Consider the following 16440-nt stretch of genomic DNA (forward strand, 5'->3'; position numbering starts at 1 on the left):
TATATATATATATATATATCTATATATATATATGTATATATATATATATATATATATATAACACGTTTATAATAAAGACATCCTACTACTAAAAATGGGGAATAAAACAGCCAAGAAACAAGCTTTATGACGAAGCAGCGTGTTTTCCGGTGGTGAAAGTAAAGCCAAGAGATGTTTAGGTGTGTAATGTTGTATTCTCATCTATCTGTTCAACTATCAGGGAGAAGCCAGAGTGAACTGGTGTCTATAATTGTGCTAGCCGCAGTCATGTTATTAATTTCTGTGAAGAAATTTGCCTTAATCTGTGAGTCTTTTGATTGGAGGAAACTGCGCCTCAGGGTGACGCTGCACTCCTTTCGTGGGGTGGAGGGAGGGGGCGGCCCATGTGACACTCAGCAGCACCAGCCACAGTGAGGCCACCAGCAGGTCGTCCTCAACCGAGCTGAGGGCTCGACTAATATCTTCTGACTACTTCTCATTACTCTTTACCACTTTATTTGCTTGTCTTCTTATCTGTATTATTGTGTTTCTTTCTTTATGGTTCTCTTATCTCTCACTATTTAGTTGTTTCACCCTCTCCTGCTCACTCAGTTTTAGAGACAAGGGTGATCATAATGCAAACATATTACTGGAATTTGATCTGTTTATCTTTGTTGTGCTCTGACAATTTCCCATTAACCCTGTTATTGCACGGCACTTGTACTAAATAGTATACCATTCCTAGCATTTGTATACTGGCTTTATAGATTGGATTATTGGATAAAGTGATGATGAATTATGTTAATTATTTGTGATTTCACAGATTGTCATTCTAACCATAGACGCTGCTTGACTCCAACTTTCTATTTGGCTTTACACTTGAGACCAGAAACATCTAACTGTGTCTTTGATATGTTTACCAACCAGGCCACAGAGAAGAATTTTTGTTATGCGATTTAATGTATGGACTGGACTTTTCTTCTAATCATTGCAAACCCTTTGTTAAATGTTTTCTCACCGTCTCCCTCAGCAATATGTCTCTTAATGTGTTCAGCGTTTCACACTTACACAGTCACACTTTAACTGCAGTTCCGTGGACTTTTAGTGATTTCTCAGTCTCTCATCATTGAGGTGATACAGGACCCATACTGCTTAACAGAATGAGACGATGAGTGTTCTGCAATACAATAATAGATTGCTGCAGTTCTCAATGTATCAGCATGTCTGGGACAAACAAACACAACCCCCTCCACCTAACAAAATATCCACCGTACAGTGGCAGGGTGAGCTGATAGCTCCATCGACTGAAATGGAAGGTCACACATCAGCTGCACTCCTACCTGTTCCTGGGTCTGTTGCTCTTGGCTGACGTCTACTTTAACAGTTTGGTTCCTCAGAATGCACTTAAACAGATAAATAACTCTACCTACGTCTTCTATCTGGTTAACTTACCTTTTAGAGTGTTTTAATCCCATTACAGCTCCAACTTTTTTTTTTTTTTTAGTGGATGGGGTGAGTGTGGGGGATGAGAGGAGGAGGGTGAGTAGAGGGGGTGGCAGGGTCTATGCGCAGAGAGAGTATGAGAGTCCCTTTGTATCCCGGTGAAGCTACAGGCCAGGCAGTTATGGGTAAGGCTCCCTCATTGCCCCGTTTCCCTCCTCCCCGAGCTCCCCTTCAATGGCCCTCTTTGTCTTTCCAAAGTATCACACAGCCGATTAAAGAGAGGGAATTAGGAGTCAGGCTTAACCCGTAACACAGAGAAACACACATGCACATTATAACAAAGTTGAAATATGCATATAGGCATGCATAACCAATCGTACCCCCATCTGGGGCCAGATTAGTTCAAGTTCAAGGAAGCTTTCTGTTGTGGTAATCAGCTACAAACTACAGTACATGAATGTGGATCTGATGACACTCCTGCTACTGTTGTAACACATCACCCCCGCAGTCCAACACAGTGCCTGCTGATCACTCATGTTCAGCTCACCTCTGCTAATGGTCAATTGTAGATTGCTGCACACAGCTAAAGTGAATTATCCATTAGCTGAACAGATTGGCTGGATGCCACAGAGACGTGCTTTTTGTTGAGTTCATAATAATCAAATTAGTTGTTTGAAAATCAGGATGTCAGTTTGTTAGTACACTGTAGTTATTATTCAGACTGAGATGTTTATTGATAGATGGTTATTTCTATAATTTCTTCCATTGTAAAGAGAAATGTTTCAAGAGGCAGACTTGTATTAAAGCAGAAATAATAGAGCTTTATTTCAAGTGAGAGTAAAAGATCATTAGTCATTATCACATGTTCAGGCTGTTGCTCCTGCTGTTATTTGGAGGTTGCGTTGCTGTGTTGTGCTGGCAACAAGTTATACAAGAATGGAAAATATGAAATACTAAAATGGCAGTAACAGTCAAAAGTTTTCTTCATAATGGAGAGAAACCAATAACAGCGCACACAAACATAAAACAATATAAATAAGAAATGCAAAATCATAGCAACATTACAGGTATTTTATACATAGCAACAAGGATGTAACTCTGCCTCTTATGCTGGAGGTAAATGGTTAAATAGATGTCGACCAGTAATTAAAACAAGCAGTGCTGCATGCATATGGTTTGGATCTGTGTCCAATAGTGATAAAAAATATTTAAGTGATATACATGAAAACAAAGAATAATTACATATGGAAAAACAGTGGACCATAAAGAGAGATGAGAAATCAGAAAGAAAGACAGAATATAAAAAACAGATGAACTAATAGTCCAAAAGTTGGGAAAGACACAAACATGATTCAACATAAAATACAGGTTGTTGCTTCTCTGTTTCCTTGTGAGTAGCTGGTATTATTAAAGACAAGGCACATTTTATGTTTAATATTCGGCTGTGTTAAAACATTATCTCCTGGAAGCTTCACTCACTCAATCCCTGGCAACTGTTTCTCAGTATTGGCATCTCCTACATTGAAACTGTCCCAGAAATAATGTTGTTTTTTTAAGTTAAACAACTACAATCAAAAGATCAGACATTTCACATTGAATACTGTTCTATATACACATTTTGAATAACGCACAAAGGAAAAGGTAGGCAGTGGTGCAGACTTTCAGTGGATAATAATGGCAAAAAGCATTTGACAGCATTAATACAGTCAATTGTTAAAACGATGAATGCTTCTATCATGTATTTTATGACACACTGCGACCGTCGTCAATGAAAAGCCATTATCTAAGTATAAATATGTCTGTTATCATGAATGTTCTTCATGAATACGTCAAATACTAATGAAAATCATCACACTCATCAGTGCCATTGTGAAAAAGGCAAAAGTAGCTTTTGACACTAATACGTTTTAAAGTAATTTACAAGAAGTCACATTGGAAAAATGCTGACAGCTAAGAGAAAACTAATTAGCAACAAAATGTAAGGTAGTTTTGAGTGTCACGTTGGGAGAAACATCTATACAATCTGTTTCTTCTTTACAAGTTTTGGTCTCAAAACTTTGGTCATTTCACAAATTTCTCAAATCTGTATGCATCAATATACGCACATTTGCAGTTTCAAGTACATAGTATAAACTATCCTGATAATAGTCAGTCATCATGAAAACTGTTTTTTGACTAAATATACATTTAACTTAACAAAACCTCAACATGGTTTTATGGCATTTGTCTTCCACTTACGTCCATTGTGTGTACAAAAGGCATTTTAAGTCAACACAGCATAATAATTTGAATGAAATAGGCACAAATGTGCCTCAAAAAACCCAACAGAATGCTATCAGTATTTGTTGTATTGATTTCCAAAAGCAATACAAAACTAATATATGTTTGATAAAAGGTCAGTCTTGCCTGAGAAGTGAATGGGCCACAGCTAAGTAGTTTGGCACTCCATTCTTCTGGGTACAAAAAAAATCCCATTTCATATAGAATGAATTTAGCTCCCTCTCAGTCACACCCTTCACAACACAGATCAAGGTATTGCTGATTCTTAAAGTGTACTACGGTCCCTGTTGCTACTGACCCCTTGTGGCTTGTGGGAGAGGGTTGAAGACTACAATGTGTCTCCTCTGATACACATGGACTCACCAAACTGACAGGGACATGGTCCTTTACCACTTTATGAACGCTGTCACCAGAGGCCTTGCTGCTGTAAATCTAACCTGGAACTCTGCAGTGGTGGTAGGTGGGTGTTTTTCCTCTGTGCCACCAAAGTTATACATTCTCTGACTGCTACACTGTGTGCCCCAAATAAACAACCATGTTTCAAAAGCACCACCCTCCAAGCTCATCCTTGAGCTGTGATGGCATTTCTGCCTCCGGGCAAGAGCAGAACGGGGTTTCTCCCTTCCTGCTTCCCCAGCCGACTCCCCAGGTGCCTGCCCACTCCCCCCGGGCCAGACCACTTTCACCATTGCTACCACCAACACTACTGCTGTTGATGCTGCTCCTTGGGTCTGACATGGGGGCTGAACCTGCACCAGTGCCCTCTGGTCTCGTTGTCTGTCATGGCCGCGACAGCGTTGTGTAGACGGGCTGTTCCCAGTGCGTGGGGCTGTGTGACTGCGGTACGTTGGCAGGGTCACTGATGGCAGTGTACAGGGGCCTCTGGGAGGGCCCCATGTAAGAGAAGGCAGAGTACAACCCCGAGGCCTGGCTGGAGTGAGCATAATATGACCCTGAGGCCTGGTGGTCAGCGTATTCAGCAAACTGAGCCCTGGAGGCCAGTGAGGGGAAGGCTGAACTGTAGTGAGGAAGGCTGAGGGGAGTGTAGGTGACGTGGGAACCAGCTGAGACAGCCTCTGCAAAGTGACCCCCAGCACCTCCGGCCTCGCTCTTGATCTGGGCCTTGGAGGGATCTGAGCCCAGAGGGGAGCCATGATGTTGCTGCGGCTGTTGCTGCTGCTTGGAGAGCCAGGCTGCTGAGTGTCCACTGGCCGCTGCCAGAGCTGAGGAGATGCCGTAAGTGTACGGAGAGGCTGGAGAAGCTGTTGCAGCTGCACCTGTCCCAGCGCTGTGCCCCACCCCAGGGTGCCCATTGGGGGGAAGGTACTGGTCAAACTCATTGACATCAAAAGGTTCCATGTTGACCATCACCTCGTGGCTCATCTCACCAATGTCCACATTACCAAAGTCAATGTGAGGTTTCCCAGATCCCGGAGCTCCTGAGCTTCCCTCTGCTCCCATTGTGCCACGGGAGCCCCCATTGCCAGGACCCTCCCGTTTTCCATCACCTGCCTTACCAGACTGAGTTTCGGTCTTGGGAGTGGTAGGAGGTGTGGGAGGACTGTGACTCTGACCTGTAGAGACACAAGAAAACATGTGGTTACAGTAATTTTCTTGACAGATTCAAATAATTATCTGTGTGCCACTGCAGCTGTATCCAGACTAAGCTAACAGTGTGACAGGGAAACAGTGTCAGTGGGGTAGTGGGTGGGAGCCGGCAGCCCACCTGCAGGGTGGTGCACATCTGAAAGAGGGGAACGAGCTCCCCCACTGTGGACCACTTCCAGGTGGAGGCCCTTGTAGTGGGACTGGCTGACCTCACCCTCCGAATGGCCATCGGCCTCACTTCCTGATCCGGAACCAGGTTTTCCATTTTTGCGGCGTCGTGGCTGGTATTTGTAGTCGGGATAGTCCCTCTTGTGCTGCTTCCTCAGCCTCTCTGCCTCCTCGATAAAGGGTCGTTTGTCACTCTCATTAAGAAGCCTTGGATAAAAAGAAAACATGTCAACAGGTTCGTTTAAGGTATGAAGAACCGATGGAATGTTTCACCACTCAACCAGAATTAGGCCACTGTGGGTTTCTTTAGGGCAAATGTTAACAGTAATAGGGAAATGGTAGTCATCTGAGAACATCTGTGTTACCGGTAACATGAATCCTAAAAAATGCACATTAAGTCTTCAAGGCTTAATATTCTGGAGGAAGTAAAGAATCTGGGTTAATGGACATGAAAGACAACACACAGTATATAGGTCAACATTTTCTTTCACAGATAACAGTGTTACGTACAGCAACATACTTTCCAGTAATAAATTTGATCCATTTTTAGTGCACATTAATACATTATGCTTCACTCAATCTGCACAGCTGCATCTAATGTCATGCCTGCGAGGAGCTTTTGACTGCCGGACAGTAACGAAATAACACAGGCCAAACATGCATCCTGTCTGCAAACATGAAACTGAGCTCCTCCTTACTACTGCTAGCAGGAATGGCATGAGAAACCCCTGACCTCCCTCAGCCTCGCCGTTCATCGTGTTTCTCGGCCAATTAACCAATCATGTCTGAGCCCAAGGTCAAGTCTTCATCTAATTATTGCTCAGTCCCCACAAGGTTAATGAATTTAACCTATTGGCCATCTTGTCAGTGAATAGCGATTGTTCTGTGTGAGAAAATAGAAACTGAATGGATGGTCTGAAAGAACCTTAAACTTAAAGACCTGCAGGGGTTCTGTGATCAAGAGGCAGCCGTGTTGACATATAAGACCCAGTATTCGTTTTTTAGGAGGCTAACCGTAAAGATTCACTTTACTCTGGCTGACCAGGGAATATTAGCAATTTCAGACCACAACTTACATAAATGTGTAAGCAAGCAAATGTATTAAGTAAGAGCAGGGGGAGTTTAAAATATGAATTTCACATTAAAATAATAAGGGAAATCTTGCCATACTTAAAGTTGAAACCCCTCTGTTTCCCTCAGGAGCCATTTACTCCTGCAGCTACATGGCCAGTAATTAAACAGTGTGTGAAATTAGCCTGGATTCAGGAACATGTGGCCACAGCACACTCACAGTTACGACATACAAATGCTTCTCAGCTGGTGAACTGTGTCCAAAAGTGGGCAGCGAGACAATGTGGCAGAGTTTTAGGGCAACCATCCATGTCTCCTAAAAATCACAATCATATGCAGCACAACTCTGCAAATATATTCAGCAGAAAACATAATTCCACAGACCAGATGAGGGAATGTTGTCTTAAGACATTTTCTCATGAACAAGGTCACAATGTTCTTGAGAAAAAAAACATTGACTTAAACCAAATTGTCCAGGGAAAAAGGCAGAAGCTTGTTGCATAATTATCATAATTAAAGAAAAAAGATCCTAGATAAAATATAATAAAGCAGAGGTGTCTGCATGTTCACAATAATGTATGGTGTGCTTTAACTGTTATATCTGTAGAATACACATGTACGCCTACATTGCCCTTGTTTTCTTATTATCAGCATCTATGTGAGCAAGTTGGCCAGAATTAAAATCCAACAAAGAAAAATTATAGAAAAATTAAATTATGGGGACTCTGAGTACAGGATGCAGCATATCAGTTTGTTGAGGTGATACTTCTTTGCAAGCCAGTTTTTTGGGGAACTATTCAGAACTACTTTGTTTTACCCAGTTGCATTTATTCCTGTAGGTTGCCCGTGATGCTGACCTTTGTCCTACCCTAATCTAGAGCTATTTCCCATAATCCCAGAGTTAAAAAATAAACTCTGACCCTTATCTATAGGCTAACTGTGACGTTTCAGCAAATGTTTTTATTGAAAGCTAAATAATTATCCTGATCATTTTTATTTAATGTTGCTCTGTTTAAATAAAGTGATGGAGTATCACCCAACAACCCCTGCTGTCCACATGTCGCAGGCAGCTGTGTGCTTGAGCAGAATCGGAACATCACAGTGATTTGACAATGGGCGGACTGTCAGCCCTGAACTATCCACATAAAGTGGCCTCCTCACCTCCAGAGCTTCCCCAGGGTCTTGCTGAGCTCCGCGTTGTGCAGGTGCGGGTGCTGGTCGGCCAGTTTCCTCCGCGCCGCCTGCGCCCACACCATGAAGGCGTTCATTGGCCTCTTCACGTGCGGCTTGTTCTTGCTTCCGGAGTTTACGCGCACGGGCATGGGCACGAGGGTCCAGTCATAGCAGTTGAGCACCTGGCTCACCGCCTCACGGATTCCTGCGGGGAATCGGTCGTCCTCATCATCCGATTTGACGGAGGAGCCGCCCGCCACCGTGTCGTCCAGACCCTCCAGCTGCGGCTGCTGCCTGCCCCGTGGAGAGGCGAGTCCCCCACGCCAGCCGCAACCGGAGGAAGTGGCCCGGTGACAGGGGGAGCGACCTCGTCCGACCCATCCCCCGGACTGAGGCCTCAACCGTACGATATAGCTATTTTCCTCTCTGGACCCATCTTACTAGCACAGGCACACACCACACACCACACACCACACACACACCACACCCAACCCTCCAGGTGCGCCGAGGATGCGAGGCCTGTTCCTAAATGCCTATCTCTACCTGTCGGGTCCTTGTTGCTGTTTATCCCTACAGTGACGCACGGAGTGTCGGCTGACTGCGGTCTGATCTGTCTCTCTGGCCTCCTCTGTAAGTTATAATATAAACTGCCAGTCTGTCTCTACTCTCAGCCTCCGTTGCAAAACTCTGTGAGGGTTCCACATTAAAGTTCTTTCCATCCGCGTTGTTGGTATCATAGGCGGCTCAGTGCGCACCTTGGACCCCAGTTTACCTGCTAATGCACAACTGTCTGCGCCAAACTCACACCCGGTCTCACTTCCCTCCTCACTTCCCCTTCACTCTCTCCTCCGTTTGTCCCACGATTGAAATCCAACAGCGAGGACCTGAAACAGCAGAGTGATGAGAAGCGTCAGATCAACAGGCCGGAGGAAGAGTGACAGTCCAACAACACCTCTAGGCCCACTCACTGCACGCCCACGGAGGAGGTACTGATCATGCCAGGTCAGGGCCTCACTATGGGGGAAATGTGTGTTTGATTTTGCACAGTGTCTTTCTCACACTAATAAAACCTATAAGACTGGCCCTGAAAAGATTGCCCCACCCTAATTTTCCCCAACAAAAATCATTTCATGGGCCCCCTCCAGCCATGTGAGAAGTGCATCATGTGATGAGTACTGAAACAAAATACATACTACATAATAGTACAAAATCTTAGAGTCTTTTATCCTTAGAGTGAGAAATAAGTAGGCCTTTAAAGCGGCTGTGGCCTATAGCGCAGTGCCTGGACCCCCCCCCCNNCCCCCCCCCCCCCCCAAACAAGCTACTGTTTAAGGTTTTGCAGTTATTCCAAGCTCCCCGGAGAAAAAGTGCTGGAATGATATGAGGCCGCAGCAGCACAGACCTTGGATTTATACTCTGCAGTTCTTGGATAAACATGGCCTGGCGCTGGAAATATAAACCCCGAGTGCGTGCGTGTCAGTACGCGTGTGTGAATTAGACACAGTGTGTTTGTTGAACAGGGCCAGGTCTATCGGCGGGAGCAAAAATGTGTCCTTGTTTTGTCCATTAAATCAACACCCTGCCCCGAACTTAACGTCCTAAATCAGCGAACTTCCTGTGAACCAACAACCCACAGCCCGCCGGTTTGTTTTCTGCTCCGGTGTCACATTGCAGGGACATTAGTGATCTCGCTCACGTCTAGTGACATTATGAAATAGCTTGTCAGTTTAACAGAACGTGTGTTCATAGGTTAAGTGGGGGAATATAGCCACACTTAACACTCTGCTTACCTCACCTTTACATGTGAGAAAATGGTTCACCACTTCTTTTTAACGTTTAACCTAAACTGATGCTGCTCATTTCTGGGGCCTTTTTCTGACCATCTACTGTTCTACTTTTTAAACACACCTGTAATTTTAAAAAAGGACATTGGGCTCTGTTGGCTGATTGCAGAGAGGCTCCTTTAATTAACATCAGAGTGGATGTCAGGGATCGTATCAGTGTCCAGTTAGAGGGTCATGTAAAGCTTCGCCATCTGTCCGCGGAGCATTAATAATGATATTCGCCTGCCACCTGGTCTGAAGGCCAATTCACAGACTGTCATCTCGCCTCGAACGCGCCCCCGCAGCAGAGACACAATGCGTAAACATCGTGCGTAATAAGGCACCAAATGCCTCGCTGCGCACGTGTTGCTTGTGTTTGCACGACACTCTCTCGCTCATAATGTCCAATGAAATAAAAGGAAGGGGAATGACTGAGAATCATTTACTTTCTTCACTGACCGCATTCATTTTAAAGTGTATTATTTCTTTAGCCTCAGATTAGGAACAAACAAACGAATGATGAACTCAACAGAGTAGTCTCCACTGGGCACCAGTCTGCGGCAACAACTGTCATTTGATTTATTATCCTATAATATATAATATATAAATCATGCTTGTTATTAATTTACATTACTGGGCACATTTACTGTGCGTAATGAATCTCGGCTATGTGAACTCATTATCGCCGCTCGACTTGCCAGTCAGTTGGCCTTAATTTGCTTGTTTTTTTCAATTAGTTTCACAATAGCTTATATTTACAGTGTCCTCTAGTCCACACAGCTCCAGAATGACAGTAAATACAGGACAAACAGGCACAAGAGGTAGTCAAACCAGGAGCACTCTAATCTAACAAGGAAAAATACATATAAATAAATTGTTTAGACTTTTCCCACCGAATTCCATGTCTAGGATAAGGCTACTTTGTCAGTAATGTGCGTTTAGAGTTCCTTTAAACTTCTAAAAACTGAAATCTCCTTTCTTTGATAAACAGTTTGAACATTTTTTTCTTTTATTAGTATGAAAATTCGCAGGGTTAGTCGAATAGAAAAAGCTTGAATTTTAAATTCCATGTCAAGATAAGAAGTCCAAACAAACGATGATCAGCGATGTATAAAAACCAAGCCCAGAAATCAATTTAAAACAGAAGCACTTGTTGCGCTGATACAATAATCTATCATTACAAGATTCACCATGACAGTTATTAAGTTTGTGATCATCACCCTGGATAAAAAGTGTGTGGAATGTTCTTAAAGCTCATACCAAACTGTTTGTGATGCTGATAATTAATTTTTTGACATTATTTTTAGATGGTTGTACAACTAAAATGGCTGAAATGTCCCAAATGTTACATTATTAAAGTTTCACAACGAACAAATCAGTCATTTTTGGCCCAGTATAGAACCACAGTCCTCGCTCACGAATCCTGAAAGAGTTGTTAATAATCGTCATGCAACTATAAATATTTCATCTCAAAATCTGAGTCGGGCTTCCTCTCTATGATTCCGACGAGAAGAAATAAATGCAATCGCAGAGTGGGAGCAGCCACCAGCAGCAGCAGAGAGGAAAGAGTTGGAAATGCTAAGCGCCTTACTTCAGTAATGAGAAAAGGAGGTCGCCGGTTTAGCACGAGAATCCGTGAGTTCCCGAGTTTCCAATGTGACGCTCGCTCCCCAGCCCCCTCGCTCGCGCAGCCCGAGTATGAATGCCTGCTCTGTGTGTCGGTACCGGGGCTTAAAGAGCTCCTTGTATGAGGCTGAGAGGAAAAAAATAAAAAGGTACTGGGGGGGACAAGTCTTAAAGGAGCAGCAGAACTGCACAGATGAAGACTCGGAGAGCCCTGATTGGTTGAAGTAATAGTTTCTCTCTCTCTCTCTCTCTCTCTCTCTCTCTTTCTCTTTCTCTTCTCTATCTCTCTATCTATCTATCTATCTATCTGGAAAATTGACGTGCTGTTTCTCTCAAATCAGTTGAGCTTGAATACAGTCAGATACGAGCGTGCGTAAATTGTGCGCACGACATTTTATGCAAAGAGTTTTGAACATGAAAATTGTACACAAGATTTTCATTTTGTACATCAACACCCAGCTCTGACTATTTTACACAGGCAGATGCATTATGGTATCAATCGACGCATATTCTGTGTTGTACAGGTGTGTTATACTCCCCGCCTTGTTTAGGCGTTAACACAAGAGGAAGTCCAATTAATGACATTTTCCATTTTTCAGAAACCCAGATGAGCCTTTTCATTTACAGATTCCCTCCGACAGCAACTGAATGAGAAATAGTAGGCCTATTAAAAGTCAAACTGTGCACGAATCTAATACACAAATTGGATTCTAAAATGAACTCTCAAATTAAATCAAGTGGCATCGGCTGAGAAATGTTCTAATAGTTGATGAATCTGACGCAGTTTAAATTCAGGTTTCAGAACATGCTCGGAGACAACGCAGCTTTCTGTCAGTGACAGATCCACAATTAAATAATTAATTAAATAAAAAAGCTTTATCGGAAGCCTAATCTTTTGTTTTGGAGGAAAAAGGGGGAAAATTGTGTCTCACAAACAGATAAATGATTTTGACTGAACATTATTAAAGGTCAAAGGAAGCGCAAAGACTCAAATTGATTTTACTTATAAATCCTAAATCACATCATGAAACTGTTGTAAGATTTAAATTGACACATTCTTTCAGGTGAAAGCATATGGACTGCAAGGTATGATCTAGTGATCACGTTTATATTTACCACCACAAAATACAGGTCTAGACAACATTCAAAGGCCCTTAAAACGATTACGTGGCGTGGACACTGCGCCTCTTCATGTCCATGTGTGAGATTTATAATCGCATCAGCGCCTCTAACTGAGCGCACGTTTAAAGCCAAACAGTGCTGGTAGAAAATGCAGAAAGGAGAGACGAGATGGGACACACGGATACAAACACAAGCGCTGTTCTTCACAACAATGACCCCTTGTATCCCCGCCATGCGACGCACTGGCACCCAATCCAAAAATCACCACTTTTTTTCATTATCCATTAATGTTCGCCTGTGATAAGGGAATCCTAACCATGAGTGCATCTCTCTGTCTAAAATTCGCTGCCGCTTTCATTCCTCCTCTCCCCTCCTTTCTTTGCCCCCTTTGTTTTATCTCAGGTGAATTGTAATCATGTGATCAAAACGAGCACCCCCTTCCCCCTTAAATGAAAAAAAAAAAATGGGGAACAAACAGCAGTTCTGTGCATATGAAAAAAGAAAAGAAAAGAAGGGAAAAGCTTGTGTCTTCCCTTCTTCCGCCACTCTTTGTCCGCGTCTCAACAAACTCTTGACATGTAGGGAAAAATGCTCCAGGAGCGCGGTGACTCGGCCCCGGGGAGCTGCGGTGGGACTGTCCGGCTCCTGGAGCTTTAAACCGGGGACCTTCGGAGAGCCACTCCGGGGACTTCTCTCCCGCTGCGGAGCGGATGATTTGCGGCCCGGCCTCGGTTTGACGTGAGTGTTTGTTTTGGCATGTGTGTGTGTTTATGAGGGGAAATTAACAGGCCAAAAAAAAGTTACATTGCTACATTAACTGATGACATTTAGGTGAGACCAAAAATGTCTATTAATGTCACACATGTTTCTATGGCAACAGGTTTGAGTGGAAAATGTAGTTGATGAAAGGAGGCAGGAATTGGGACCATTTGTTCGGTCATACTTTTGATATCTGGCACTGTGGCGAAATGCTTCAAAACGATATTTTCGAGTAAAAAAATAATAATTTGTTAGATCAATGAGAAATCCTCCCAGCGCTTTTCTGTCTGGAGAAAAGAGGATCATTTATTTTTGCTTCATCATTTCCTAGAATGTTAATGATGGATGGCTTCAGTCTGCAGAAATTGAATTAAGCGAAGAGAAATAGATTTAGAAAAAACAAAACATCAATTGTGTAATGCATTTGTAGGTTATATAAGACAATACTGCTGCCATATATACCTCAGTGCTACACATGTCGATCGTAAAGTGTTTTATTAGAAAAAAGGTGCCATAGAAAAGCTTGTTCAATTTCCATGAGCCAAAATTTAAGATCGTTTTTAAGATCGCTAGTTTTCTGTATTAGGCCTAATTATAGTGTGGAATAAAATGTTCCAATTATAGAAAGCCCTGTCTTAAACCTGGTTAAAATTATAAAACGGAAAATTGTGTTTAAATAATTAGAATCAAATTTTTACTAAAGTAGCTTTCAATTTTTTTTAAAGCAAAAAACTTCTATTTGAAGCAATTTTCAAAATACTGAACAAAACCTTAAAGAAAGTCGTCTTAGTAAAATGATACAAGACTTTTTGTAGATTTTTAGGAAATAATAATGATTTACTGTGTGACCTGCTCCCAGTGAAGAATAATTCAAATGTTTAAAATCAATAAAAATTTGATGGACAAAAGGTTGCTTTTAGTAAGAGTGCAACTTTGTGATGTTGTGTGATTAATTACAGTGAATTTATGTTTAAAAGTAATAAAATAACCAACAGTATGGAAAACTCATAACTATAATGGGTTTCCTTAGATTGTTACTAAATGAATGATTTGATTACACTGTACAGCCCACGAAACTGAGGCTCACATTGCAAATTCAAACATTGATGATTATAATGGACGCACAAACATGATACAAACATGTCACGGGACAGAGATGATGTAGTTTGTTGTGAAGCGCACACACACACACACACACACACAGAGTACACAGGGTGACAGTGAAAGGTCAGCAGGCTATATGGGTCCACAGCGTCAAAGCTGAAGCCTAATAGGCCACACGGTCCTGTGACCATTAGGCTGAGACCAGAATCGAGCTCTACACAGACCATCATCCCACTGCTCAACCTGACTTCATACACTCCAGCGAAACTTTATGTATTCCTAGTTTATGTTTCTTAAGTTTATGTCTTTATATTTCACATTTGATCTCTGTACCAAATAGGGACTCATCTAATGATACGATGCTTTTGATGGCAAAAAGATTCCAAGAATGAATAAATAAAAAATAAAAAAAAATGTGGAGCTTTAAATTGTAACAAAACCTTAAAATCCAAACCTGTGTGAACCCAGGCATCTACTGGTGAAAAGCAGGTACTGACCTAACTGGTATTATTGGCCGATCTTTAGTGCCAGATGATGTGACTCTCTGTACACAAAAAGAAGTACAAATTTGTTATAATTTAATAAAACAGTTGAACCGTGGGGCACACTGGATTTAAAGGAAATAATGTCAGAGTAAGAGCCAGATAAGAACATAAAATAGCTGTGTATTTTTTCATTTATTAACATTAATTTAAAATCACAACTAATTTTACTATTCAAAAAGATAATCATTGCATTGTTTTGTATATTGTATCTAGTGATGTGACTGATTAAGTAAATTGTATTGTATTGTAATGTATTAGATTATGTGTTAAGGGACAGTGTTCTTCAGTAAAGGCGCCAAGACAGGAGTGTCGCCCTGTTTGTCTGTTGTCTGTGTCGGACAAACACACTCCTGCTGACTCACAGGAATCTAACCTGTATCATCTGAAAGCTGTTTATACCCCTCTCTTACCCACAGACACATTCTTTCTCTTTCCCTCTTCCTGCATGCACCTGTGCAGCACAGAGCAGGTGTGTCAGTGTTCCCCCGTTGAAGTGGATCAGTCAACCATGCAGAAGGAATCTCGGGCTACTGTTATTGCAGCTATTAAGTTATTACAAATGTAATCAACTCTGTCTTATATTTTGCGATAAAAGCGGCACTCAGGCTTGAGTTCCTCTGGAATAATGCCAGTCATGATGAGATATTGATGGATTCCCATTTATTTTCCTACCCTACAGGGAGGTCAGAGGTCAGACTCAGCCATAGAACGACACAGTCGGAGCTGGTAGGGGTTCACAGTCTTGCTCAACAACAGGGGTTTGAACCCAGGTTCCTTGTTCTTTTTAAGCATCAGACCACCCCTCCATTTTAAAAGTAGCCTTTTCTAATCTAAAACGAAAGGCTGAGTACTGAGTATCTATAATTTATAGATTATTCCCTAACAGTGATAAATATCAGTTACATCCCCACCAATGTCAGGGAATCTTCAAACGGGTAATAAAAGTAGTTCAACTCTCCACAAGACCTTCCTGATCTTTTCTCCCCGTCCATCTTAATAAATTCATGCAGCTGTGTTACATTTAAATAGGTCCCCCTCTTGAACGTCTGTGAATCCGGCCTTTGTGCTTATACCACCCCAACAGTTCCATTTCTTTTGTGTTCGTCTTGGTCCTTTCTCCTGAGTTACTGGGTTAGGGAGGGGGGTAGGAGTTGTAAGAATCTGTGTGTGTGTGTGTGTGTGTGTGTGAGGGCTTGGCAAGAACTTGGACGGGCTTTCATTGCAGCTGGGGAGTGAGGTGGGATGTTGTTTGAGTATGAATGTGCTATATGTGGGTATGTGAACGTATTTGCATGTCCTTCTGTGTGTCCTTGTGAAATAGTGTGTGTGTGTTTGCATGCCTACAGGTGCATGCACGTATGTTACAGAGACATATGGTTGGTAAACGTGTGTGTGTGTGTGTGTGTGGGCCTTTAAGACATGAACGGTGCTGGGTTGGTGAAGGGAGTGTGTGTGTGCGTGTGTGCGTTGTGTGTGTGTGTGTGGTGTGTGTCACGCGCCGCGCTGTGTGTGTGTGTGTGTGTTGCTACGTTAATGAATAGCCCATTGTGCATGCTGCTTCATATCTCCTCTGGCCAGCCAAAGGAAAGAATCTAGTTACTTCAATTGTGTGAGGGGGAACATCTAAAGGAAATTGATATATGGGGGTTGAGGTGGGGTGTGTGGGGAAGTTGGTGGTGTTGGAAGGGGTGGGGGTATTGGGGTAAGGGTCCCCGGTGAGCCAGAGAGAGAGAGAGAGA

At 42.6% G+C, this 16440-nt stretch overlaps 1 protein-coding gene across 1 annotated transcript; it reads right to left on the reverse strand.

Annotated features, from left to right (window-relative positions):
- Positions 1–2222: 2222 nt before the first annotated feature.
- Positions 2223–8083, reverse strand: LOC118323404 (transcription factor SOX-10-like). Its single transcript, XM_035655363.1, has 3 exons — positions 7711–8083; positions 5429–5685; positions 2223–5276 (listed from the first exon to the last, which is right to left on the reverse strand). Exons 1-3 carry the CDS (start codon positions 7869–7871, stop codon positions 4483–4485), a joined length of 1212 nt encoding a protein of 403 aa, XP_035511256.1. The 5' UTR covers positions 7872–8083; the 3' UTR covers positions 2223–4482.
- Between the last annotated feature and the right edge of the window lie 8357 nt (positions 8084–16440).

The sequence above is a fragment of the Morone saxatilis genome, unplaced genomic scaffold (genome assembly GCF_004916995.1).
Source record: "Morone saxatilis isolate NCDOM2014 unplaced genomic scaffold, NCSU_SB_2.0 Contig14, whole genome shotgun sequence".
NCBI classification, from domain to species: Eukaryota; Metazoa; Chordata; class Actinopteri; family Moronidae; genus Morone; species Morone saxatilis.